Raw genomic sequence first — 27113 nt, forward strand, 5'->3', positions numbered from 1 at the left:
CCACCTGTTAAGGACATGGTCTGAAACTTGCCTAAGTTCTGCCTCTTACAGGTGTGTGTCAGATGCTAATAGGGAGCTCTTTGCCAATGTGGTCTAGATAAAAGATAAAACTGCTCTCTTGAATGCAGGCATGTTTTATTTTCTGGCACAGAAACTGTTTAGTGCTATAAATGAGGGATTTCCATTTTTGCTTATCAGTAGGTGTCCCAAAGGAGCCAAGAGACAGGCTTTAGGTGTGGGAAAGGTACTGGGAAAAGCCAGTTATGGTGGAGTGTCGAAGCTACTATTTAATGGCATTCACAACAAAGGGCTAAATTCTGGCATTCCACAAGGGTAAACCATTGCACTAAATGCCATGAGCCAATTTTCATTTATAGTACAGCAGCTCCAGCCAGTTTGTCCCCAGTGCAATATAATGACTTCTGCAAGACTCACTAAGAACTCTCCTTGAGAAAACACAGTTTCAGGAATTAGTCCCACTGGTTCATTGGTTTTTCATCTATGCAAATGAGCTCAGAACACAATCAGCAATAGTAATAAGCCTAATTCTCTGGAGGCTCTGCAAAATATTTGTAATAAAGGGCGTATTGGGCTCATCCTGGTTCTAGCTAAGTGTAGCTAGGTATTTTTCTGCTCATTGTCTGTTTTTCTTTTTTTCTTTCCCCTGCTGTTCAGTTTATCATCATGGCCTTGGAGAACACAGTTGTGTCCAGACTGGCAATAAATTTCTGTGATAAAAAGGAACACTCTGTAGATGTCCTCCTCAAGAAAGATCACTTATCCCTGAGGGTAGATGGGAAAGCAGGAGAGAGTGAACTAAGCATCTCTGAGTTGGAGGACAGTCTGTCCATCTTGGAGAGCTCTTTGCAGTCAACGAAGACATACGTGGGAGGATTGCCAGGTAAGCCTCCAGTTTTGTACCATGGACCACAGACTTCCAACTTGCTTTGCTGAGCTGGGAGTCAGGAAAACTGTTTATGTTCAAGCTGTGAGAATCCTTCTCTGTTTCTGCTTGAGCAGGCTTTGTCTTCAATGCAGAACAAAATGGATCTGGGATTGCACTTTTCTTGAATGATTGTGTCCTTCTGAGGGTAGCTGGAGGCAAAAATAGAAGAGGATGTTTTACTTGTTCAACAATAGGAATTATTTAATCTGAAGGATTGCTGTATGCTGGTTTATTATCTTAAACCCAGTAAAATCCACAGGAGCTGGACTGCAGGTTCCTGCAGTACTTCATTAATGTAATGAACCTGTGGGAGCACTCCTTGAGGGCAGTACTAGGGCCTCAAGGTGTTTTGCCTGAAACTGGAGAAGCCCAGTGTGGTGATCCTCCCTGGGTGATGTTCTCTTTGAACTGATCACAGTTCAAAGAGGGCATCCCAGCAGAGGCATGTCTCATCCCAAAGACTGCATCCCAGCAGAGCTCATGTAGGGCACAACCAAGGGGTTAACATCATGTATAGTGTCTCTGGCTTTTCAGAAACAGCAGGGTTTCTTCTGGGAGGTCAGTTTGCTCCTCTCTTCTGAACCTGTAAGATCAAACTTTCATCTGAATAGTGAATTTTGGCCAAGTTTGAGAGTTTGTTTCTTGCTCTGCCTGAACAAGTTTATCAGTCCCTTCTGCTGAGGAATGCTATTAAAGGAACACTTACGTCTCTGATGCCAGCAGCTAAGCAAAATCTTGCCCTTACTTGCCCAAGCATGGGAGAGGTACAAATGTTGGCCTCTTGTTAGGTGCTGAAGCAGTCAGGCTGGAACAGGGTGGCTGAGGTGCCACATGGTGCATACAGGACACATGGTGTGGCTGTCCCCACCATGAGCAAGAGTTTACAGGGGATTTATGCTGATGATGCAACTGGCTTCCAATCACACCTGAAAGGGGGAGGCCACATACTCTGGAACATTCACACTGTGGCAGGAACGAGGCTGAAATCCCAAATGTGGCATTTCTACTCTCAGATTGAATTCTCTAAGCTGGCCATTGCACAGGCAAGAGAGGTTGCCTGTTTTCTTTTAAGCTGCTTTCAGGTACACAGTGGAGACTTCCACAGCTCAGAAAATCATCCCATTCTGTCACTGTCCCAGGTTCTCTGTGGTTTGCTTAGACTACCTGCGCTGGGTGCAGAACTGGTTTTAAAAATTTGCCAGAGCTAAGGGTGAGATACCATGGCTGTGGCAGCTCAGACTCAGCTGGCTGCTGTAGGTTTAGCTACTATCCCCCTTTGATCTGTTGTGCTTAGCAACAGGAATTTCTGCCAGCACTCTGCTTTTGCCATTGAGAGGAACCCAGTGCTTGCATGAGAAACCCTGTCATTTGCCAAATAAATAAACATTTCAGCACTTCAGTTGGATTAATCACTCTGGGTTAAGTAACAATACCAAATGGTCAGATCTAAGTGAGTTTGGCTCATTCAGATTTTGAAAACATTACGTAGTTTTTAGTTTTTCCATGCTTCCATACCCTGTGGAAAAAACAGTATAGTGGTCAAACTTCACATCTTTATTCCATTTGCCACAAATAAAGAAAGACTTCTGGATCCAAATATGTATTAAGTCTGATCCTAAGCACAGCTAATGTTGCAGATGTGGAAGAAATACTACTTAGAGTTTCAACAGATAAGAGGGGACATGTAGACATTAATTTTCTATAGGCTTTTCGGTTCTGGTAAATCCTAAATTATGTAATTTATGTGACACATAGGTGATTTTTTCATAAAATATGCATTCCACCAGGTGAAGGAACCTTTCAACTAGGCTTCCAAATCTTTCCATGACCACATTTTGGACAGATCCATTTCTAGTCATAACAGAAAATGAAATATTTCACATAATTTACAACTACAACACTATGAAAAAAAATTAATTTATTTTTAATCTCTTACAAATTCATCTGAAAGCCCACACTGTCTTTCAGTCAGCTCTGTGGCACATGTGACAGCAATCTGCTTGACTCCTTAGACGAGTCTTCAAGTTGTTAAGTCACAACTTCAGCTCCCTCTGAATTTAGTTTACATCCCCTCCCTCAAAATTTAGTTTACATTCATGTAAGGTATTACAACAGAGATGCTGCATTCCTTTAGGAGACTTTGCAGATAAACTTTAGTAAATGGGGAGGAATGGGAAATAGATAACATCACTAAATAAAGCAACTACCAAGCAATGGTAGCTCTCCCCCAGGAAGCTGAAGAGGTTTATAGTATTTCTTTGTGGCTTACAGATCTCCCACAAATGTTCTCTCTCCCACTCAATCCTAGATTTTGTCTGAGCCATGTCTGATCACATCAGCCCTGCATATCTCCAGGCAGAACACTTTAAATTTAATATAATCTTGGGTCAACAGGACAAGCTATTGTTCAAGTTGTCCTTGCTTCAATGTAAAGATAAGTGATTTATTTAGCTACCCGAATCACTGTGAGGTTAAATATTCTTTGAGACATTCATTATTTTCCATTGCACAACCAGTTTGATTGGGTCAGCTTTGGGTTGTAAATAAGCCAAAGACCTTTGGGGAAAGGTAGAGGACAGAGCTCATGTAGATTTTCTTGTCATTGTGCTACTGTGTTGGGTTTTTGTTTGTTTATGGTCAGTGTGTATTACAGAAGTTAGTAGTAAGATTGACTAACTTCCTCTAGTCTATTGGATTGTACTTAGTGTTTTCTTCTTTGCCATCTGTTTTCTGCCTCTGGTAAACTGATTAAAAGAACATCACCAGAGGGTCTCTGCAGTAAAAATTAGTTTCATTAGTCTGAACAATTCAACTGATGCATTCCAGCATCTTGCTGATGAAGGCCAGAAACCTTCCTCTGCTCACACACAGCAAAATCGTGGTAAAGATGAGTCCAGCAAGTGGTAGAGGCAACATATGGGAAGTCCTTTTCTGTCATAAAGTTCTTCCTATAATATTTTGGAAGTCATGTGGAAGAGAAAGAGCAATAGAGGAAGGTCTAACATCTCCACCAATAACAAAGCAGAGGGTTTGGAGATGGAGCGGGGGAACATGGGGCTGTGTGAACACATTGTGCCACTGCAGTGAAGCCTTGCTGCTGAGCGGCACAGGGTTCCATGGTTTCATCCGGTCTGGAGGCCTTGCAGAGACACAGACCAGCTGAGGAAGGGTTCAGCCTGGGAGAAGGGCTTTTGTGCACCAGAACAGATGGTGCTTTCCTCATGCCTGGGATTGTGCTCTTGCCTTCTGGCAAGGGGGCAGGGGGAGGTAGAAACGCCCGCATGGAAAGAGGTGAGCTTGAATTCATTGAAGCAATAGCCATCTGAGCCTCGGCAGGGCAGGTATTTATGTAAAGGCAGCTGTCAGAGATATTTATCTCCCCTTTCCAACAGATGTTCCTGTCACTTCCACTCCGGTCACCGCGTCCTACCACGGCTGCATGACCCTCAAACTGAGCAACACGGCACTGGACTTAGATGAGGCTCTGTACAAGCACAGTGACATCACCTCACATTCCTGTCCTCCAGTCCAGGAGGGTCAGTAGGTACCACTGCAATGCGAAAGTTTTATACTCGGAAACTTTCAGTGCTTTTCTTTTTTTAAAAGATATAAATTATTCAGACCTACCGCACTGCGTGTATAGTTTCTCTTAAACACTGAAGTTATGTAGAAGCTACTGATCCTTTTGTCAGATTGATTATTGAAATACTCTTTGCTTTGAGGTTTAAAAGTTGTAATATATTTGTAAATAGTTCAGAAGACTAATATTAAATATGTCAAAAGTACAGAATGTACTGAAAGTGAATACTATCTTTAGACTGTAAGAGACAGTTTCATCTATAATGTGGAAAACCTGGTAACATATGAGTGTGGACTGGAAGAAAAATAATAATTCTGTATTATTTTTATTACCAAACACTGCTTTCTGATTTGCAAAATATGAGAGAATAAAATATTTACATACAAGTTTTTAATTTACTTGTACCAAGGTTATTCTGTATTGGAAGGGCTGCTTTTTTTTTTTGGGGGGGAGGTTGAGGGTTGGGGGTTTATATGCTTTCATCAGTATTTCATATCTTCTTAGCTGAAGAGCAAATGGTGGCTGCTATTCTAACTGCTAGACCTTCTCTTTCTGGGTACCACAAAAAAAAGACCCAGTTGTGACCTTTAGAAAAACTCTTGGTCAACAGAAAATGGAAAATGAAGTTGGGTCAGCAGGAAACATTTAAAAGAAAAGATTCAATAAGTTCAAAGCCGTACAGTTTTTTTGTCAATAGCTGCTGGAGTAAATGATGAGGTGTTGAGAATTGGAGAATATTATCTGGTGATGACATATTTTTGCTGCTGCATTTTTATGTTGGCTCATTCACTGTGAGCCTAGTGGCAGCAAAGAGGCTTGAGCTGTGAGAGTTAGCCAGGCTGAACAACATGAGGTGAGAATAACCATGGGGTTTATGCAGGAAAAGTTTTAGAGACATAAAGTGTGTTCAACTTTTCAGCTATCTTTCTTTGCCTAGCTAGTCTTGAGTCACTTAAATCTTGTTTTATTTGGTCTTTGCCTTGCATCAAATTAAGAAACTGAGTAATATTGGTATATGCTGTGGTGCAAAATCCAAATACTGAGGGGGTAAGGTTACAGGATTAGCATGAAAAAAGTCTAATTCTACAAGGTCTTTTATAAATTATTCTTGGTCAGTCATGTTATGTTTTCCCTAAGCAGATAAGGAGATGACGTATTAGTCTAATAATCCTCATGTGTGGCAACATCTGTGACCAAACTGTGAAGATAAACTGTCCCAGAGGAAAAGAGTAAAGAAGGGGAAGACTATTTCAAGCCTATTTTCTGGCAAAGATCTCTGTTTTATTTAGCAGAGAAGAGGAAGGTACTCTGTTAGCCATTAGACAAGGCATCACAGCATCTTATCATGAGCGAATCAATCAGCAGCAATACAGGAGGGCAGAAAAGAACAGAACTTTATCACTTTCAATCAACCTACTCATTTATACTTTGAGAAGGACCTACTGTCAGGTCTGAGCAGATAGAAGTTTGAAAGGAAATTTCCCACTAGACAGTAATAGCTTACTGGCAGACTGTGCATGGATAGGAAAACCCAGGAGTTCCATGTTTTTGCTTTTTTTTAGTTGAGCAAGGGAAACCACATTGTTCCTGAAAGTACTTCATGTTACTACTGATGACTCTGAATCAATTTGTGATCCAGTATGGAGCTGTAGTTTGGGTTTGTGCTGGAAACACTGTTGATAACTCTAGGATGTTTTAGCCATTGCTGAGGAGGGCTTGCACAGTGTCAAGACCTTTTCTGTTTCTCACTCCACCAGTGAGGGGGCTGGGGGTGCACAAGGAGTTGGGAGGGGACAGAGCCAAACAGCTGTTCCCAAGTGACCAGAGGGATATCCCACACCATATGGCCTCATGATCAGCACTTAAAGCTGGGGGACAAAAGGGGAAGGGGAGGGACACTTAGAGTGATGGTCTTTGTCTTCCCAAGTCAATGTTTCACATGATGTTGCCCAGATTTCCTGGAGATGTCGGAACACCTGCCTGCTCGTGGGAAGTGGTGGATTAATTCCTTGTTCTGCTTTGCTGGTGTGTGTGGCTTTTGCTTTACCTAGTAAACTGTCTCTATCTCAGGCCATGAGTTTTCTCTCTTTTACCCCTCTGATTCTCTCCCCAATCCCAGCAAGGGAGAATGAGTGAGCAGCTGCCTGGGGCTGTGCTGCTGGCTGGGGTTCAACCACAAAAATCTCACATCTTTTAAACTTGGAGTAACTCCACTGAAAAAAAATACAGACTCAGAAGACACCTATTTTTAAACCAAGAAGATGAAACAAGACCTGCTTTACTTTGTTATTTTCAAATGAAACAATCTAGCAAAATAGTTTCATGTCTGGAATTTTGATAAAATCTCTGTGGTAGTCCCCAGAAAACTACCATGTGGCATAAATGAATCACAAACATGTCTGACTTTTGTGTTAATGTAAGTGACACTATTTATGAGGCCAGAATTATTTTGGGTCCAGGAAATGTGAATCCTGTGGTACATTATGGTACTCTGCAGTTCCATACTAAATGTCATGTGTACAAGAGCATTTAATATTCTAATTCAGAGCAGAAATTGCTCCTGAACTTTGCATATGTGTGCATGTATATGAAGATATTTTGCGGAGATCACAATGCACCCTGACTCAAAAAGTGGTTTAAAAGAGAAACTCAGAGTTTGTCCATTTGGAGAATGACAGAAGAGGCAGGGGCGGATGGGGGCAGGGCGGGCAGGCAGGGTGTAAAGGTGAATTTTTTTAATACCATGAAGAAAGATTTGGAGGAAGAGCAATAAGCATTTCTTCATTCTTTCTCAGTCACTTGCTTCAACTCAAGAGAGACATTGCTTTCATCCTTGTTCAGGTAGTCTACGTGTTCAACCCAAAGGGATGAAGTCTGTTTTAGACTTTGAGTCCTCAAATTGAACCCAGGTGATTCCCCTAGTAGTATTCATAGCAAGTAAAAAGAAGCAAATGTATAGCTTCACTTATTTCATAATCAGAGTGACTGTGCTTTTCACAGCATGTATTTGCACAAGAACTAAGCATTTTGGATGCATTAAATTAATGTTTAAAAACCCCAAATGGTCTCTTTTCTGGCTTCTGTTTTTCTCAGCCATGTTCATATAACTCACCTTGTCAACAATACACGTAAGGCACCTCATCACTGATCACTGGCCTAAAACTTTGCATTTCAGAAAAACCTTAATTGAACGAAAGGTGGCTTTTATGGTCCATATAAATGATCTCTCTTCTTACGTGTATCAGTACTGAATCTGCTTTTTATACATAGAGGTAAAACACATGAATTAACAGATATTTCTTGGAAGTTGCAAAGTATTATGCAAAAGGATGATCACTCTTTTTTTTCTATTTTAAGCAGGTCTAATGGTGCCACTTCCTTTCAGAGGAAACTGTCACGTAAGCTGGTTTTATTTAGTTTTTTTTAATATCTTCATAATATAGAGCAGCTGCTTAAAATGTTAATGAGAAATACCTTCCATTCCCTGGTTTACTCTTTGGCATTTCAGGACATTTCTAGAGCTTCGTTGCTGTCTAGACTGTAAAACCTATGGAACAAGCAGCACCAACACCCTTCCTGCAGGAGCAAAATGCAGTGAAGAGATGCATTTTAGATAGGTTTTCATGCTGGTTGTGAGTACCCCTGTCCCAAAATATGTCAGGTGTGTGCCAAAAGGAATCCCACTGGTGCACAGTGAGGAGGCAGCGTGCAGACAACAGGGACATGGCTTTTTTCCTGTCGGTGGCACTGACAACAGTATTGTTGCTTAGCCTTTGGAGAAAATAAATAAATTAAAAAATTAATTAGGTCCCTTCATTCACTCTGTTTCAGTCATTGTGAAATACCTGCATTAGGTCTTGGATTAACTTAAAAATAAATAACAGGCATCTAACCTAAAATGGTTTTGGTTGTTGTGGTCTTTTGACTAGAAAGAAATGAATTTGAACACTAAAGTGTAGCCTAAAATACACATCTGGGAATGGTATTTTTAGTGCATTAACATGACATCTTACTATTCAGACTAGACTGGCACAAAGTTCAGGTAAAACAGTCCCAACAGTCCCTTTCTATCTGAAAGCTGAAAAGGGAAACTATTTGGTAAGGTACTTCCTCTTCTTGTGTTTTCCTTTCCTTCCAAATACACCCAGCCTTAGGTATAGTATAAATATACACAGTGAACTTTATTGTAAAATAATTGCCACACTTTATTGGTACAACACTTTCACCAGAAGAGTTATTAAACACTACAAGCAAACAAACTCTTGCTACCCAAAATTATTGACTCTGGGAGCTCCCAGCTACCCACTCAGACAACACAGGCTAAAACCCCTCAATATTGGTTCATGAAAGCAGAACACATATCTGGAGTGTTTTCTTCATTTTTCCTCTTCAAGAAAATCTATTCTGCAGTGGACTAAGAGGGAAACATCTTATGCTTACCATAGCAGAAAGTTCTGCTACATCTGACTGCAGGCACACTGAGTGGTGACGTGCCTGCCCTTACAGCTCCAGGGCTCTGCCCTGCTCACAGGGAGATGTGGATAAACGCAGAGTGGCAGTCACACATTCTGTGCTGGGCTCCTTTGGGAAGTCTGGTGCCTGCACAGCACAGTTTCCAGAGGTTTCTTTAAAACAAAATAAAAGCCTACCAGCTACTAAAATAAATTCTTTGTTCTATGGTGCATATGGTGGAGGCTTTTCTCCAGGCAAGCAGTAAGTTGGTGTATAGAGGGCTGGAGCATTTGGGGGAAGACCATAGCTGGAGCTGGACTGAGATGGAGGCTGAGTTTCTTCTGATAAAGAAATGTCAGTAGATGATGTTCCTGGAAAATTGCTGGCAGGCTGTATCAGACAAAGAAAAATAACTTATTCAGTAAAGGATTACAACCCCATTGCAGCTTTGTGTTGTTTGCCGTGTGCTACATAATAAGCCCCATCATTAAATTTCTCATGCTTTGCATGTTAACTTTAGTTCTAAAGCACCTGCTTAAATGTAGCGATGATGGTGTCTAGTGAAACAAGAGATTCCATCTGTAACCCAAGTAATTTTTAATAGATACTGTGCAGACAGCTAGGCAATACAGCAGAACAGGAATTTCTGCAGGAAAAGATGCTTGGCTTCCTGGGTGAGGCACAGCACCTGACTTACTGATTAGATTACGTGTAGCTGTTCCTTTCCTGGCCTCACTGTGAAATTTAAATTACCTCATTTGTAATTAATCCCAGTTATAATACTCACATAAATATTTACCAAATGCAAATTCCTCTTAAGAGAAAATTTTATAGGTAGGCACATGTCTCCCTCTTTGGTAGTCAGGTATAATGGGGCTTTGCCTGAAAAAGGCACAATAAACAAATAGAGCTTGGGAAGTAGCCCCTCTTCAGGAACAAGCAGGGTTCATTAAAACAATAGAATGCATGTAGGGAATAATATTCAGGATAAAATCCTACTACTGCTTTAAACAAAGTTTTTTCACTGATTTCAAGCGGGTGAGGATTTTACTCCTCCTCTCATATGCCAGCACATGCCAGTCTATGGGCTTCAGCTGAAGACTTAGACTCAGCTCCCCTCAAGTTGAGACTTCAAAGTGAACTTAAAGTGCCTGGAATTTAAAAACAAGATAAAGTAATCATGGATCTTTTTCAAGGGAAATTAAAAATCTGAGCAAGTGATGTTCCCTGATGCTAAAAAAATGAATATCCACAATCTAGAAGGCCAGGGCCAGGGCTGGCCCTTGGACAATGGCATCTCAGAGTTGTCTAGGACTGGCAGACCCCATGCCAAGGTGTTTGCTTCCTCATGGAGCTCCATGTGAGCAGGGGCTGCTGCCCTGGGTCAAACCCTCCTGGCAAGGAGGATGTTGTCCATTCTCCCTTAGTGAGTAAGAATGGGGACATCCCAACAGGAAGGCTTGTTTATGCCCTTTAACCCTCTGAGGCAGTGCAGGTGCACTGACAGACTTGCTAGATACACCACCTCCAAATGCAGGTGTTGTGGTTTTGACTTGGCTTGGGGTTTTATTTATTTCAGAGTTGTTGCTTCCCTCCCCTATCAGTCTGAAGCCACTGCTTCCATGTTTGCCTGGAGTTGTTTCTGCAGTGAGTTCTCTGGCAGGAATAACTGGCAAAACCCATAACTGCTGTCATCACCACCAGTCCCTGCCTAGCTAATCAGAACTATTACCTGCCCAGTTGGCTGGCCTGTCACCAAGACTAATTGTGGCTGAACTGTACCAGTAAGGGGTGTATTATTTTGTTGGCACATGTCACAGTAAACAAAAGAAATGCTGGTTACATCCTTTCAAAATACATTCCTGCTATCACTATTTCTTTTTGCCATATGGCTGATTTCTTTTATAGACTTTGCCTCTCTGGCAAGCATTTATTCAGTGAGATACTGGATTCAGGACCAGGAATGAATATCATGTATCTTTAACCTGAGATAATTCACTGGTGTCTCTAAAGGGTAGACCAGTTCAGTCAGAGCCTTCTACTCTGTGGACAGCTAAAACTTAATTCAGTTTCCCACATCTAAGTGTGCAGCGCTTTGGGATGCCATGGGATATCCCAGATGTCCACACAGATGTGACCTGGGGACTATGGGACCTGAACATGGACACTCTCGGACTAGCAGCAAGGGACAGATGGCTGCTTGATCTCATTATCAGGCAGTACTAGATCCCTACATGCCAACAGCCCCTGTGTTCAGTCAGATAATCCCAGACTCAGACTGGGATTAAGGACTACAACCATCTGAGCAGGGCTTGTGAAGGTCTGAATCCAGCAGCTTGAAGCACTTAGATGAAACATGAAGACCTCACACCTCCAGCCCCATGGATTCAGCCCACAGCTCTCAAGCAATGGAAGCAGATGACAGCTAAGCTTCTGGCTGTTCCTAATCATTCCTCTTCCACCATTCACGATTTGTACCTTTGAATAAATTTATGTGATTTTTTAAAAATTCATATACTGATGCAGAAATTACTTCTCTCCAAACTGCAACATAATGAGTTCATTCATAGAGGGGGGAGTCTTGCTTTTACTTTTTTTTTTTCCCCAGGAATAGAGTTAAGCTTTCCCATTGTTTCTTAGTAACCATCCCAGTGGATCCCAGTGTTTCTTACTAACCTCCCCTAACTTGAGTAGAGCTGGCAGGGTCTGCCTCTGAATGTTATGAAGGGGAAGGAAGGTAAGTGAACACACTTATTTGAAAAAAGTAGAAATCTAGGGAAATAACTTTATTTTGGAGTGCAGATAAGAATTTGGGGGAAATGTAATGTATTTCTGTTTCTCAGTGGACATAGGACTGAACAGTCACAGTCGTTATAGATGGATAATGAGATGATTGGCTTTCACAATCAAGGGATGAATATTGTGTGAATATTAAGAGAAGCTTTATTGATATATAGTTATTTTATTGTAGTTTAGATGTCCTCTGTTCTCCTCACAGTTCCCTTTTCCCCTCCTCTGTATTGTTGCTATCAGACAGCCTGGGTTGTCTAGGACATGTAGAAAGAAGGTGTGCACATGTGCCCCTTCCATGGGGCCAGTGGGAATGGAAAAGCTTCTTGCTAAGGGGGCATGGCATGGCAACACCTGACCTCCAAATAAGTTACAAGAAAGTAATCTCCACTGATAAATGGCAAAGGAGAGCTGACTGACCAGCTTTAGGAGGGGCCAGGGTTGGCTGATGCAACCCCTAGGAGTATAACAGACTAAGCATCCATCTGGAAGATGAACTGGCCATGTGGTAGGCAGCCACGAGGGCAGTTCCCAGCACTGCAATTTTTCCTTATTTAGTCCTTTTGTTGTACTTTTGTTAAGGTTTAATATATCTTTTAAAAGTTTTAATGTGAGCGGTCATTTCTCACACAATGGATCCTCATGGCTACTTACATTAAACTTTTCAGCTTAATTTCATGTGTTTTTCTACTCTCTCTACTCCTGGCTACACTTGCTTCATCAGCAGGTAAGAGTTCAAAGGATAATCAGAGAAATCCTGAGGTCTGAGCACAGACTAGAAGACCAGGCACAGACTAAGTCATCCCACAGACTTAACCTTAAGACCTACCCTGCAGAGGTAGGTCTTAGCTGGAGCTGGGATCCAGCTAAGACCTACCTCTGCAGAGTTTGTACTGAGTAGCAGCTAGTGGTTTTGTGACGGTGTGAGAAGGGTGTGTGTTTGCACTGTACCTGAAGAGGCAGTGGGTAGGACGGATAGGTAGAAATTGTGGCTGCGGAAGGGCAGAACCCAGCGTAGGTCAGGATCTGCTGGGCAGGATTGTACAGGATCTGAGGAGGAGGTGCAGCACTGAAAGCGATTTGTGACAGAGGTACCTGTTGAGCATACAAGACAACAATTTATCAGTACAATGTAGAGGGCTGGAGCAGGAGCTGCTCCTAACACAAGCAACAAGACAATTCAATAACTTTCTATTTTCCAACACAATACCAGTAGTACAAAAAAACAGCAGACAGAATGAGACAAGGGTGTATCCGGAATGAATTTTCTGAGTGAAAATACACAGCTATTTTAATCTTCTTCTCTTAGAAAAGGGCTGCTGGTGCTTCCCTAGCAGCAGTTATAGAAGCACTGGCAGGACTCCAGATCCGAGACACCCTGAAGTGCACAACATACAGCTTTGGCTGCCTCTTCTTATTCATCCAGCACCAAACACCAAGTCCTTCACCATTTGCTGCACACTCCTTCCAGTAGAACTATCTGATGCCCTCAGGTCTTTTTTCTCTGCTTTCCTACACAGATTTACCTAGATCTCCCTTTCCAGACCAGTTGGTTCTCTTTCACAGCTCACTCTTACTTGGGAAATGGAGTTTCCTGCTGGCCCTCCAGCATCCCTCTCAATGTGCTTACTTCATTCCTACTGCAGAAAATCCTTCTCTCATGGCTTTATTGGCATGTCTTTTAATTACAATACAAAATGAACTTTGCATGAAGAAGTAATAGTTAATATTAAACCAGCTGAAAAATTTTGGTCAGGAAGAAAGATCAAAAGCTGAATGTGAAAGAGAGTTTGTGTTAAACCCCAAAACCCTGTGCTGTATAACAATTTGTGAAGGACAGCAGAGCAACAGAGCTTTGTGAAATATTTTCATGAGATAAATCCAGTGATTTCTTTTATTTCCTTTGTTTTTGTTAGCAGATTCCTCCACATGAGAGCATGGAATATTCTTTTCACTGAAATAATAAAATATGGTAGGTGCCAGACAAATGCTGAAAGCAGCAGCCAGGGTTTTATTTTGTGTTGGTTTTTTTTTAGGCTTTGTTGTTTTTATTTTTTGTTTGTTTGTTTTTTGTCTTGTTTTTTTTACTTCCTTTCAAATTTATCAGTGGCAGATATAAACCACTGCACCCTCTGGAGACAGTGTGAGATCTCTCTGTGATTGAGAAAGAGATAAATTAATTGTTTGCACATGGAAAACATCATCTAGGTCACTGATGTACCACCTGGTTACTGAAAAATCTAGGTCTTAGTTTCCTGGGGAAATCTGGCAGTTCAGGAGCTGGCATGGAGAAGGCTGGGATCAAAGGCAGAGAGCTTATTTCACAGGAGAAGGCAAGTCTCTCATCTTCAAGGCACCCTCCTCCTCAAAATACTCTCATCTGCAAGGTCCCCATCTTTCTACTTGCCCTGCTGGGTGGCTATGGTGGGGAAAAGACACTGCCTCAGGAGTAGGGAGGAGCAGGTAGCCTGCTTGCTTCAGACCCAAAAGTTTGGGGCCAGTGCACAGCCCCAGAGTGCGCCCTTCCTCCCTCAGAGGAGGGATAAAATCAGGTCCCTCTGACATAAGTGAGTAAAGAAACTTTACCCACAGATGTGAAATATAGATGCCTGTTCTGCATCTGTCACCAACTTTCTGGTGTGGGTCTCTTTGGGTGCTGCTGTTTGACCCCCTTTGGCTTCTTCTCTTAGGAACCTCTCAGTCTTCTCACATTCCATCCACCCACAAAGCAATGCTCTCTAACTGCTAAGGATGAACATCTCAACAGTCTAGAAGACAAATTTGGGGGGTCATCCATGCCACATCTACTAATTCAAAGCACCTTATTATCATGCTATCTGATCTCAGCCCAGGGCTAGCAACAATTTGTGGCTACTGAAGCACTGAAGCTGGTTGGATGCTTTTATCAAGTATTCCAGTAATTACTCTGTGTTAAATTACTCACCTAAAATACACGGGTAGGTTGAGACATTCTAAACTGCACCAACACCCAAGTCAAAGAGATAAGGAGCTATGAACTAGCCAGGGAGTGCTAACAGTGCCAGCTCACTGGCCTCACACAGAACTGCCAGAGCATTTATGTCGGACCTCCAGCTTCTTTTCACATTAGACTGCACCTGTAGTTGCATGAGTGCTGACACATAAACCCATGGCAAGTAGCTCAGTAGTTAGGGGTTTTTTTGCTTTCCTTTTTAGAGCAGGGTGACAGAAGAGGAGAGAGGATAAAGCATCGCTATTTAATCTGTTCGGATTACTTTAAGGACTGCAAGAAGGATACTAATTAAAACAAATTTTAAAAGGCATCCCCTTCCCATCCCCCCCATCCTCCCCTCAGGCTGCTCAGTAGACTAATGCAGCCCTAAACTCAGGGCAGGCAGATTCCTTGGCAAGGTGTGTCAGAAAAACATCCAGAAGTCATCAAATGAACACTGGGACAGGGAAGAGAGTTTCAAGATTAACTCATCATCAACAAGTGAAATTTTCCATGTAACTCTTTACCTGCAGCTTCTGTAAGAAATAATCGCTGTGTGTTGTCATTTTGGGTACTTTGGCTACATCTATTGATGTAATTTCTTGATCTGCTTTTTTGTTAGAGGTGACTTTAAAGTAACTACCTCCATGTCCTATATCCAAGCATGCTGTAGATCTTAAAAGGAGATCAGGGGAGTGTGCCAGGTTCTGCAGGGAACTTGTCACAAGAAAGAAAAGCTGAAATAACCAAAACAACACTTTTTTTTCTGTTCAGGAAATATGATGGGTTTAAAGGAAAGGGCACTGTTTTGCAAACTCTCCCCTTTGTAACATGGTTTGGTTGCCAGCATTCCCCAGAGATAAACATAATGTTTTTTGTTTAACTAGTCAGCCTGGCCTTGTGTTTTCTGGAAGTCAATCCCAAAGCAATGCTGTGAGGCATTTCAGGGGGCTTTGCTCTTCTCCCTGCAAAATGCCAGTGAGCATTTATGTGAGAAGGTGACATCTTAAAGCAAAGTAAATAGTTCTCTCACATATTTTAAAGGGTTGGTTTTTTTTCTCTTTTATTTCAATTACATGTCCCTTTCTTTTCCTCTTCTGCTTGATGTTTTCTTGGCCCGTGTCTTCCCCCAAAAGTTGCTCCTTTTGTAAAGGAAAGGGAGCAGCAGATTAGCAAATTATTTCTGGTACTAACTCAAAAGAACCCTGAGAAAGCCCAGGCAGGAGCAGTCATTGCATTTTAGATTGCTGCTTAGTAAGACTTTCACAAGCACAGCTGAGGCGACTGACACAAACTCATCTTTCTCTTGAACTATGACATCCTTTTCCTGCTCACTCTCGGTGGAGACATTGAACAGCTTATTCAGATGAGGTTTTTAGTTGGAGCCCTGACAGACTCACTCCAGCCATGCTTGGGGTCAAGATGCACATCCACTGCTGCTGTGATTTCCCTCCATGGTTCTATGCCACTCAGTCAGAGGACCCAGACCATGACCCAGGCTCTGCCTCCCAGCAAGGGAATGTGCCAGATCATGGAGACTGCAGTTCTCCCAGGAACATCACGAGCAGTGCAGTGATGGCCCTGCAAAGCGCAGGGCTGTATCAAAGCATCAGCCCAAATCTCATGTAAGTTTAGGTTTGAGCAAGACAGGTTAGGTGGACTCAGGCTGGCTCTCTGCTCTTGCTGCTCTCAGCAAAAAAACTGCTTGTACTCCATTTGGGCAGCTGCAACTCTTCAGTGGCTGGTTGCAATCTGTTACCAATTCCTTGCAGGAAAACCCTGCATAAAGGGGATCTTGGCTGCACATTTCTTACACTTGATAGCTCAGGGCACTTGTCTGGCTTAAGCTGGACAGAGGAATATTTCCGGGAAATGTTGCAACTCTTAACAAAGGTGAATTTCAAACAATTCATATGGCCCTGCTCTATTTTAAACATTGTTTTAAGCACCCAACACGTTGTAGATAGCCTGGGCGTGCTTCCTAAGAAATGCTGGGTGGTCAGAGTTGTCAGACCTGATGGCTTCGAGTCTGACTGGGTCTTTGGCTCTGACTGGGTGCCGGTTCTGAGCAGCCCCTTCCTGCCAGTCTGCTCCCCCTACTGTCCTGAGGTACATCTCAGCTATCTCTCTTGCCTTCTCTTCCCTGCTCTCTCTTTTTTTCATTTTATCCATTTTTCTATTCAGTTTTGTCCTCTGCAAGAGTGACCAGACACATCATGGATCTAAGATGACCCGTGCTGCTATCACACCTCCCTTTGGTTCCTGCATTTCACCTCCATCTCCATGCCTCTGCCCATTTAGTTCTACTTCTAAGAGCCTAGTGAATCAAGGCCCCCTTGCTTGGTCTTTAGGCATTGCTTCAGCAAACGGGGCCACTAACAGTGATAATCCCAGGAACAGCAACTTCACCCTTTAACGTGTCAGTAAATCCAGGCAAATGAGGGACATTACTGGAGAATCCCTCTCACCACACGGTCTCTTCTGAATGCTGTGGTGCACATCAGCACAGCAGGTAGTGTGGCACAGGGAGTAGTTAGAAAGTGACATTCCTTTGTGACACAAAAGAGGATGTTGAAGTGTCCCAAGCATACAACTGTTTAAATAAAAATTTAACTGGTACTTCAGAATTCATATCCATTCTTAGGGAAAAGAACTACACAAGGCTGAGCAGTCACACATAGGACTTGACTTTTACATGTTAGCTACAAACTAGCATCCTCAGACTGTGTGCTGGCCCACACATTCAGTGATGAATTAGAAGGGAAAAAAAATATGCCACTAAGTGAATTGCCAGCATTTGTTCATGCTGTTGTGGTTTTTTTTCTTCCATTCACATATTTGACTGGGTTTGACCCACTTAGCTCTGAACAGCTGGCAACAGCTTTGCCTAAAGGTATAAATCCAGGAGAGAGGCTGAATTGTTAAGGGACAATGACTCAAAACATTCTCCCATTTGCTGAGACCCCAAGGTGCTCAGCTGAGGAGGTGAACTTTTGGGTGTGTAATGGCTAAACCTCTGATCTGATAAGGCACAGGGTGAATGATGGGCTGTGAGTGAGATAACAGCTGGATCCTATGGAGATGGATTGTCATGCTAATTTGTGCTCTCCTGCACAAACCACCGGGTTGTGGACCTCCCCTCCTCCCCCCGGGGAAGTACCAGGGAATTCAGGATATTTGCCTGTGGCCTAGGCATCTTTATCTCTGCTGATGGGACATAACTGACTCAACTACTAGGTTAGGCAGCTCTGTTGTCTTAGAAGGTGTCAAGGATTCCCAAAGCATCCCATAATTAACATTATTAGGTCAAGTTCCCTGCCTAGTGGGAGGTGCCTGAGCATTCCCACCTGAACCAGAGTGAATATAGACCCACTAGATGTTGTGTTCTGGGGATTTCTCTCCACCACGTCTTCAGGATTTCCTCCACCACCAGACAGATGTGGTCAGCAACCACCACTTTAACCAAGACCACGCAGCAACCAAGTCTTGTCTCTTGTGAGTGCTGAGATCCTCACACTCCTGTCCTTTCTCTCTCTCTTTCTTTCTTTCCCCTTGTATGTGTCCTTGGGTGATGTTGCACTTTCACATTGCAATGCTTTCATGTTGTATTACTATAGATAATAACCACCAAAACAGCTTCATAGCTGCTTTCCTTTGCCACCAAGTTGTTCTATAATAAACCCTACATCATTTATTTAAAAGCAGTGACATTCAGTGTTGTTTCATTCTAATCTGCTCCAAGGGAGCTATTAACAAGAACCTGGGTTACACTCTTGGTACCTTCTGTGGTGTCTCTATCAACATTCCAGACTCCCAGAACACTCAGGAAACACATTTAAGGCATCTCCTTTGTGCATTTATACTTCCTTGGTTTTGACTGATTTGATAATGCCAACAAGCAGAAAGCCCTCACATAAGGCAAAAGACTCACCATGTCTTTAAATGCCCCAAGGATGGCTGCGGTGATAATCCCCAGGAACAAGCCGATGATGTTGAGGACTGTGGAGGACCACAACAGTCTGTACAGATGGAGCACATCCTGACAGCTGCTCACGCCCAGAAATTCATAGTAGCTGGAGGACTGGTCTGAACTGAAAGAGAATGCAGGCAATGCCACTGCAGTGGGAATGGTTTTGCACACAATACAGAGCACTTCAGGATCTGACTCCTTCCTACTTACTTTCCTCTTTGGTAAAGTACTACACCCATGCTCCCACCAAAAACTGCTCAGAAGAACTGGAGAAAGCCCTGCTGAAAAACTGGCTCTGCTAAGGCAGCATCAAATGTAATCCAACCCTAGTTTGGCTGATTGGTGGTGGTTACCAGCACGGACCCTTCTTTATTTTTTGTTCAGTGTCTCTAAACAGAGACATAATCTTGGTATATAGAGGCTGCCCTTTCCATTTAGCTACCAGATAAAGCTTGCTTAGCTTTGCTTTTTTTCCCAGCTCACCTAGAAATCTGCTGGCACTTCAAAAATTGGGGAAATCAAGTTGCTTAAGCATTAATTCAGTTACAGGAAGGGAGATACTGCCAGCTAGCTACATTTGTTTATGGGTCTGTGGTTCCAAATTAATGCAACACACTACAGTATAAAGATGTCTTTACATTGGGTTTGTACAATCCAGAAATCTTTGTTCATATTTCTACACCACATTGGTTATTGTAAATCAGACATGTGGTGAAGTTACACCTCACTGTCTTGCCAAAAGCCAGAAATATCCTACTGCAAAATTTGAAACCACAGGTTCCTGCAGTTCTTTCCAGTACCTGCCCTAATTTGAGCCCACTAATGAGCTCCTAAGGCAGCTATTTGAATTGGAAATATTTTTTAAATGCCAAGCCTGTTTTTCCACTGTTAGGAAATTACCAAATTGCCATCAGATTATGGTGGAGACCAGAAGTGAGCAGTTTACATTCACTCTTCTGCTCCCCCATCACCAGTGCATGGGGCAGCATGTGCATGTATGTTTAGGGAAAGCTCAGATCAGTCCACAACATTTCTGGGAAGAACCAAGCTAGGCACAGTAACTTCTGAAATATCCAATCAATGGCTTCAGGTCATGGTTCTGGCACTGAAGAACCACTACTGTTGAGTTCACCTGGGCCCTGCCATGCGTCCATCTTCAACTACAGCTTCAGCTGCCATTAGGCTGAGGAAATTTGATTTACAATCCTGCTGTCACATCAGTCTATTCTGTGGCTGACAACAAATCACTTTGCAGGCCTGTGCCTCCTCCTACTTCTCTCTAGCCTTCCTGTGAACTGGAATTGCTAAGTCTCCAGAGCAGTGTGACTGCTTATTTACCCTGGATTTGTCCATGCCAGTGCCATAAGATCTTGCTGTCCACTGTAGAATGTGGACAATAGCAGAACACACACATTTAATTTTATCATTGAATAATGTCACCAGCAGTGAACAGTCCCAAATATTTCAAACAAACTCAATGTCTGAGAAAAATGGCACTGAGGATCTCCATCTGAAAGGGAAATATGCCTGATCTCTCCTTGTGGTTACTTTAAGCAACAGTTTCAATCACTTTTTTTGACAACTCCGAATACTTTCACCCCTTTTACAGCCCTGCTCTTTTATGTGTTGAGTTGGGCTGTTTGGTTCAGTGTTAACATGTAGGCATTAGCTGTGTACCATGGAAGGAAGCATTCTCACTATATACATACTGCATTACAAATGTGATAAAAGGTTCCAAAGTTGAGCATTTTCTACCTTTCCCACTTGTTTTGTGGCCCTCCATCATGTCCAGATTTAACATTTCTTACATAAGCAAAAGACTCTATATCAGATTTTAATCCATTTCATAGACTTTCATTCACTTTGTGTCTCCCATCTGCATAAATCACTTCCTTCTAGTCCCAAATGTTTTCTTACTTCTCTAGTTGAGATATCATTTGACTAAGAGCTACTTTTTCATGCAGAAGACTTGTGTAGAAGCTTGATTGTTCCTACCTTGTTTCTCTACACCTAAAATGTTTATGTCTGGCATCACACTAGCTAAGTCCTACAGAGGACTGAGGTTATTCAGGGCTGCTAGCATGTGAAGAAGAGGCAAAACCAAAATAAAATAGATGTAGGAAGGAAGAAAGATGAGAAATACACAAGGGGAAAGAAGGAAAAGTGACAGTGGCTGAACTGTAGAGGGTTGCAGAGGTTGCATGAGAGTGCATGGTAAGATGATATACAAGGGCAGGGATAAAGCAAGGGAGAATGGTTTTAAACAAAAACAGGGAAGATTTAGATACTAGGAAGACATTCCTCACTGTGAGGGTGGTGAGATACTGGAACAGACAGCCCAGAGAAGCTGTGGATGCCCCATTAGTGGAAGTGTTCAAGGCCAGATTGGATGAGGCTCTGAGCAGCCTGGTCCAGTGAAAGATGTCCCAGCCCAAGGCAGGAGAGTTGGAACCAGATGGTCTTGAAGGTCACTTCCAACCCAAACCACTCTGTGATTCTATGACAGTGAGGTGTGCAAAGGGTGAGCCAAGCAGAAGACCCAGTCAATCTATTGGGGAAAATGCATTGACAGACTAACAGTGTATCTAAACTGAGTGATCAAGTTTGATATTCAAAGAAAAAGAAAATTAAATAATACCAACACTAATGAACAACTCCTGACCTACTTTGTGCTGGCATCAGGACTTCAGTTGCAGAGGAACTGGGTTTCTCAGCATACAAGCTCCCTGCATTACTTCTTCAGGCCCTACCATTTACAAGTAAGGTCAACCAACCAAGAATTTCTCAGAGAATTTCAGAATGCATACAGGTACTTACTTCTCACAGTTGTACAGATCACAGCAATAGCATGTGTTACTCTTCACTTTCAGCTGGCACTTGCTGTTTAAGGTATGACATGTAACCTGCCAAAAAAGCAGAAACTTACTTTTATGCTCAATGTTTCAGTGTTGTGTGAATCATCCTACTGTACTGACCACAAAAAAAAAAAAAACCAAAAAAAAAAACCAAAAACAAACCCCAAAAACAAAACAAAAAAACCCCAAAACAACAACAAAAAGCCACCAGCTTCTACAGCATTGTCAAGTTGTATTACCTGCTGTACAAGATCCTGAGATTCCAAAATTAATGACTGGAAGCCAGGAAGCCATCCCTGAGCTCACAGGAGTTTTAACCAGAACAACAGCCCCTGAGTCTGAGGGCATTTGCACCATGGAGCCCAGAGCTCCCAGGACTAGCCTGCAGCCAGGGCTGCCAGAGTTTTCAAGCACTTTGCTGCACTGCCTGGGCTATTCTGCTGAGACCCAGAGTGTGCAGCCAGGAGACTCAGATCTCTGTGACAAACTGACCATAGGTCTGGAAAGACACGCTACAGCAAACACTGAAGTGCATAAGAGAACCAGTCTGTTATAGGGGGGAAATGGCAAGGGAGCCAATTTATTTGAACAGCTTCCAATAAATGGGAACTTTCCCCTTTCAGTGAAACCCTCCTAAGAAGGAAGTAATTATGAATGATAGCAAGAACAATCTTCAAACCCACAGATCCCTTCAGAAAAGATCCAAGCACTCCAGCAAATAAGTACCATTTATTTCAGGCTCTCAAATACAAAACTGAAAAGGTTTATTTATGTGAGGAGGAATTGCAGGGATGGACAAATATTAGAACAATAAAGGCATGTACATGTAAGACACTCTTCATCCGGACACAAAGTCTTTTAATGACTCCTTAAGTATAGTAAGCATTAATCACTTCTATTTGGCACTACAGACCAATTGAAATACTTTGTATGTAGCCCTCTTTTTTTTTTTTTTTTTTTTTTTTTTTTTTTTTTTTTTTTTTCCTGGGAGTTTTAGCTTATTGACTTTGAAATCCTGAAGAGCTGTCAGGTTTTAAAAGCTAACAGTCAGAAAATACATTCTTTCTGTAGCTTTTATTTGATAGGGAAAAAAAACTCTGTAACCACTGAGAATTATTTTGTTCACAAAATGCAATTAAAATATATTATTGAATAGAAAACTTCTCATAATGAAAAGTAGAAGGAGCATGCTTAGGAATACATGCTTGCTTTTGGCAAGCTTATCAGACAGCTCTGTGTTAGCCACAAATGTGTTACTCTATGGAATAATGTCCACAAGAGATGTTAAACTAGATGTTTCTCACTTCCTACATCCTGGATCTGTGTATCATTTTAGTATGAAAACTGTCACTGTTGATAAGTCTGTACTCCCCATGTGCTTTGTTTTCCCATCAAAAAGGAAAGCCTTAAACACACACACTCAGCAACAGAGCAAGTTCATCTCACAACTGGTCTCCAGCTTGCCACACTTGTTCTTAGCAGGATTTGATCGAGCAATGGAAGATGGGTGAAAAAACTAATGTTAGAAGGAGATTAAAATGATCCCTTGGGATTGCTTTGCTGCTCAGGACAAGGCTGTACCTGTGGTTAGTCTCATACAAATCAGCTCTTCTATCCCAAAATGGTAGGTTATAAAAAGACAGTCTCAGTCTAGGCTGCAATCTGGATATGGAGCTCACAGTTTGATACAGACACATGCACTTGTCAAAAGCACATCTCATCCTGAGATAGGACCTTGTTTCTTCACCATTTTTCTACTGTGTCTGACTTGCTGGAGTGTAACCTAAGGGCTTTGTTGGCCTGAAGTCACACTCAGCTGCAGCTGTCAGCCTGAGCTGCAGTTCACTGCAGAAGAGGAGCATTTACTGTCACCGAGTGCATCAGCTTCATCAAGGCAGTGACTGAACCATCCCACATGGCTACTTCTCAAAGCAGGCTGAAAACCAGTCCTGGAGCACAGTGTGCTACCTCAGCCATTTTGTGGGATGCCCTATACTTATGCATTCAGTGGATCTTCAGTCTTTAGTTTTGACCTCCTGTATGCAGTGAAAATGGCCCGGGACACGCAGAGTAAAAATACCTTTTGTTACACATGCATGATTGGGATAGGAGGGCTTTATAAGATGGAATGGACTGCTAAAAAGTGGTTTGTTCTGATGCATGGTTTGGGGATCACTTCTGATAGGAAATAAAAGTAGTTGTTCTCTCTCCAAGCAATTATAAAGCCAATCTGCCTGTTTTAATGGAGAAGGCTAGAAGTACAAAACAGGGAGATCAGCATGATCTTAAACATGTTTTTGGCTGCTTCTACACTACGAGACACATATTACTGGCCAAGGAAATTACTGTAGTTATCTATTTTTATCACTGCATTTTTAAAACATACATAGAACAAGATACTCCTTTTTAGGAGAACAGTGACTAAACCAAAATAAACAAATAAGTGTGTGGTGTGAGCAAGGGTGGTGGAAACAGGCCATTTGTGGGTGTTCTGCATGTCAAGACCTATTATTTCATTTCAGTGACCAGACACACAGCTTTTTCATGTCCTGGACATTTGTGATTTATTATCTCCTCAGCACCAATTGAAGATATGTTCTCCTCTCATGGTAATTGCCAGTGAATCAAATTCTTTTTCCTTTGAGCAAAGGGAACTGAAACAGGCAGACCAAATGAGCTAGACATTACTTACAGGCGAGAGATGTCAATCAAAAGGAAACTGGCAGTCAGTAAACAATCTGCTTTCCTAGTTAAGTGTTTGCCTGGCATGCAGAGCATACCACCTGCTCACTACCTGGCAACCTTTGGAAAAGCAAAAGCCAAGTATAAATGCTATGAATTCTTAGCTCTGAAGTAGCATACACTGACTCTAAATCAGTGAACAACCAGACAATAATGTTATTAGAAACTACCTACACTTCTAAAAGATACAGGGTTTGTTTTTTTTCCAGAATAGAGGAAGGAGCTCTGGGTGGCCCAAATTTAGACATTCCCAGAATCAGCAGAGCTGTGGAAAACCATCTGGCCAGAAGCCTGAGGCTAGGATCACCTGCAAGGAATTGTGGTCAGTGGGATGCCAATCACATTCTCATTACAGGAATCAGAAGCATTTCTCAGGCCATGTCTGAGTCTGAGTGTGCATGCACACTTTAGAAGAGGAAGGAGTAAATCTTACAGGACAGGGTGTTGTCACACTTAAGGAGTTTGTCTGGGTCAGTCTTTTACATGAGACCTGTGAAATATTTTTGCCATACAGTTCCTGGAATCAACAGCAGGATGCCCTAGCAGCAAGACTTAAGGAGCTGCTTAACCTGGTAGTATAATTTGCTAAGCTTTCTAGAAATATTAGTGGTAACATTCCCCAAACACATTTTCCTAGCCATGGCACAGTGGTGATGAAGAACTGGCTTCTTGATCACCAAGTTATAGCACTGTTTAGCTGTTCTCCATTTCACTTTTCTATTCACTCCCACCAATTGACTACAATAATAATGTAGGAAAATAAACTAAATCTGGACTTCTCAGGAAGCCATTTGGATATGGGCACTTTCCTGACCATGTTGATGTCATTGAGATAATAAAAATACTGCATTCAAACTACTGATGTTCTTGACCTGTGCTGGATAAATACAGAGATTTGAAGTCTTCTGGATGATACAAATGGATTAATTTAAATATATCCTCTTCCACTTGGAGTCTACAAATGCCTTCTTAGAGGAAGATGCCAATGTTACAAACACATTCCAGACAGTTATTCTACAGTATGAATGCACTAGGAATCATTCCAACCCCAGAGTAAAGTACTGGATACAAACACTGATGATGACTCAAAACCTCACTGACTAGTGATTTTAAATCATCAGAAGCTTGGACAAACAGGGAGTCACTTGTGGGAGAAAAAACAGTGGCATTTCTATCTACATGCACAGACATGCTCTCCCTTGCTCCTCCCCAGCACAGCAGAAATGAACACATGATGGGGTAAGTTTGTTTACCTCAGTCTGGTAGGCATCATATAGGAATCCTATTCCACTTGAATAGAACTGGCATCTTTTGTTATACAGAGGTCTGGGTTCCTGTAAAGAGAAAAACAGCCAAAAAAAGTGATTGGTTTGGAGGAAGTGGAAGGCACTATGTCCATGTCCCCATGCACATGCTTACAGCTCTGTGGAAGCAATGCAGTCACTTGGGTAAAAGGTTCACACCCCCTGTGTTGGCTTTCTTTCTGGGATGGCTCTCCTCAGGGTTACATTTTCCATCCTCACTCCACCACTAAGCTATGTGAGTATCATCTGTTTTTCTCTAAAAGGCATCACCTCTGGCATTTAACCACTTGACATCGTTTAACCACACTCGACGTCAAATAGTACTGCTCTGAGAATGGTCCAGTCATTCTTTGTCCTGGTGCAGTTTCTTACCTAAGAACCAAGATTTTGCAGGTTGTTTTCAAGATATGGGACTTTCTTTTTCAAAAATTTCAACAATGTCCATGGTGAGAACAAAGTAAAATAGATAATAGTTTGAGTATTCCACTTATAACACACATTTCAAACCCCAGAAATAAAACAAAGAATAATTAAGAAATTAAGGCATAAAGAGAAAGCAATTTACATTGTTTGGTTTTGCCTTATTTTCTATTTATGCTGTTGTTAAATATGCATTCACTGCTCATATTTCATATTTTGCTTGTAACAGCTCCCACAAACTGATATAAAGGAAGAACACAATGAAATAACCTTGGCCAGATGGAAAATGTGTGCTTCTGACCTTGGCAAATAGCTACTTTGAAGCCTGGAGGGTGCATACCTCAGCAGTTTCAGGACTATACCATATTTGTTTTGGGAGGATTTGACAGCTTGAGTCCTCTGTGATCCAATGTTAATCCCAAAGCAGTGTTGGATTACTTATGTTTGAAAAAAAACCCCAAAAAAACCCACCAAGGCTTTTTCAACTTTCCATCACTTATCTAGTCCTAATCTGTGCCTTCAAAAGCATGAAGGGCTGGGATCCTGTGTCGATCTGTTGGAAGGTAGGAGGGCTCTGCAGAGAGACCTGGAATGGTTGGATGGATGGGCAGAGTCCAATAGGATGAAGTTTAATAAGTCCAAGTACCGAGTCCTGCATTTTGGCCACAATAACCCCCTGCAGCGTTATAGGCTGGGGATGGTGTGGCTGAACAGTGCTGAGGTGGAAAAGGACCTGGGGGTCCTGGTGTACAGCTGGCTGAACATGAGCCAGCAGTGTGCCCTGATGGCCAAGAAGGCCAAGGGCATCCTGGGCTGTGTCAGGAATGGTGTGGCCAGCAGGAGCAGGGAGCTCATTCTGCCCCTGTACTCAGCACTGGTGAGGCTGCACTGTGAGTGCTGTGTCCAGTTCTGGGCCCTCAGTTTGGGAAGGACTCTGAGACACCTGAGCACATCCAGAGGAGGCACCGAGGCTGGTGAGGGGCTTGGAACACAAACCCTGTGAGGAACGGCTGAGGGAGCTGGGGGTGTTTAGCCTGGAGAAAAGGAGACTCAGGGTGACCTTATCACTCTCTGCAACTCCCT

The 27113-nt window shown here is 42.3% G+C and overlaps 2 protein-coding genes across 3 annotated transcripts in view; one reads left to right on the forward strand and one right to left on the reverse strand.

Annotated features, from left to right (window-relative positions):
• Positions 1–4920, forward strand: part of GAS6 (growth arrest specific 6) — a 38298-nt gene extending 33378 nt beyond the window's left edge. Inside the window, exons 14-15 of the mRNA XM_030279468.4 lie at positions 676–901; positions 4339–4920. Coding sequence (XP_030135328.4) covers positions 676–901; positions 4339–4490 — 378 coding nt within the window. The 3' untranslated portion in view covers positions 4491–4920. The remainder of the gene's footprint in view (positions 1–675; positions 902–4338) is intronic.
• A 3761-nt stretch (positions 4921–8681) lies between these two features.
• TMEM255B (transmembrane protein 255B) overlaps positions 8682–27113 on the reverse strand; it is a 67023-nt gene continuing 48591 nt past the window's right edge. For both annotated transcript variants that reach the window (XM_030279484.4, XM_030279478.4), the window contains 5 exons: positions 25560–25640; positions 21527–21612; positions 18671–18830; positions 12720–12863; positions 8682–9368 (listed from right to left, as the gene is read on the reverse strand). In XM_030279484.4, the coding sequence (XP_030135344.2) occupies positions 9201–9368; positions 12720–12863; positions 18671–18830; positions 21527–21612; positions 25560–25640 (639 nt within the window). In that variant the 3' untranslated portion in view covers positions 8682–9200. The remainder of the gene's footprint in view (positions 9369–12719; positions 12864–18670; positions 18831–21526; positions 21613–25559; positions 25641–27113) is intronic.

The sequence above is a fragment of the Taeniopygia guttata genome, chromosome 1, assembly GCF_048771995.1.
Source record: "Taeniopygia guttata chromosome 1, bTaeGut7.mat, whole genome shotgun sequence".
Taxonomy (NCBI): domain Eukaryota; kingdom Metazoa; phylum Chordata; class Aves; order Passeriformes; family Estrildidae; genus Taeniopygia; species Taeniopygia guttata.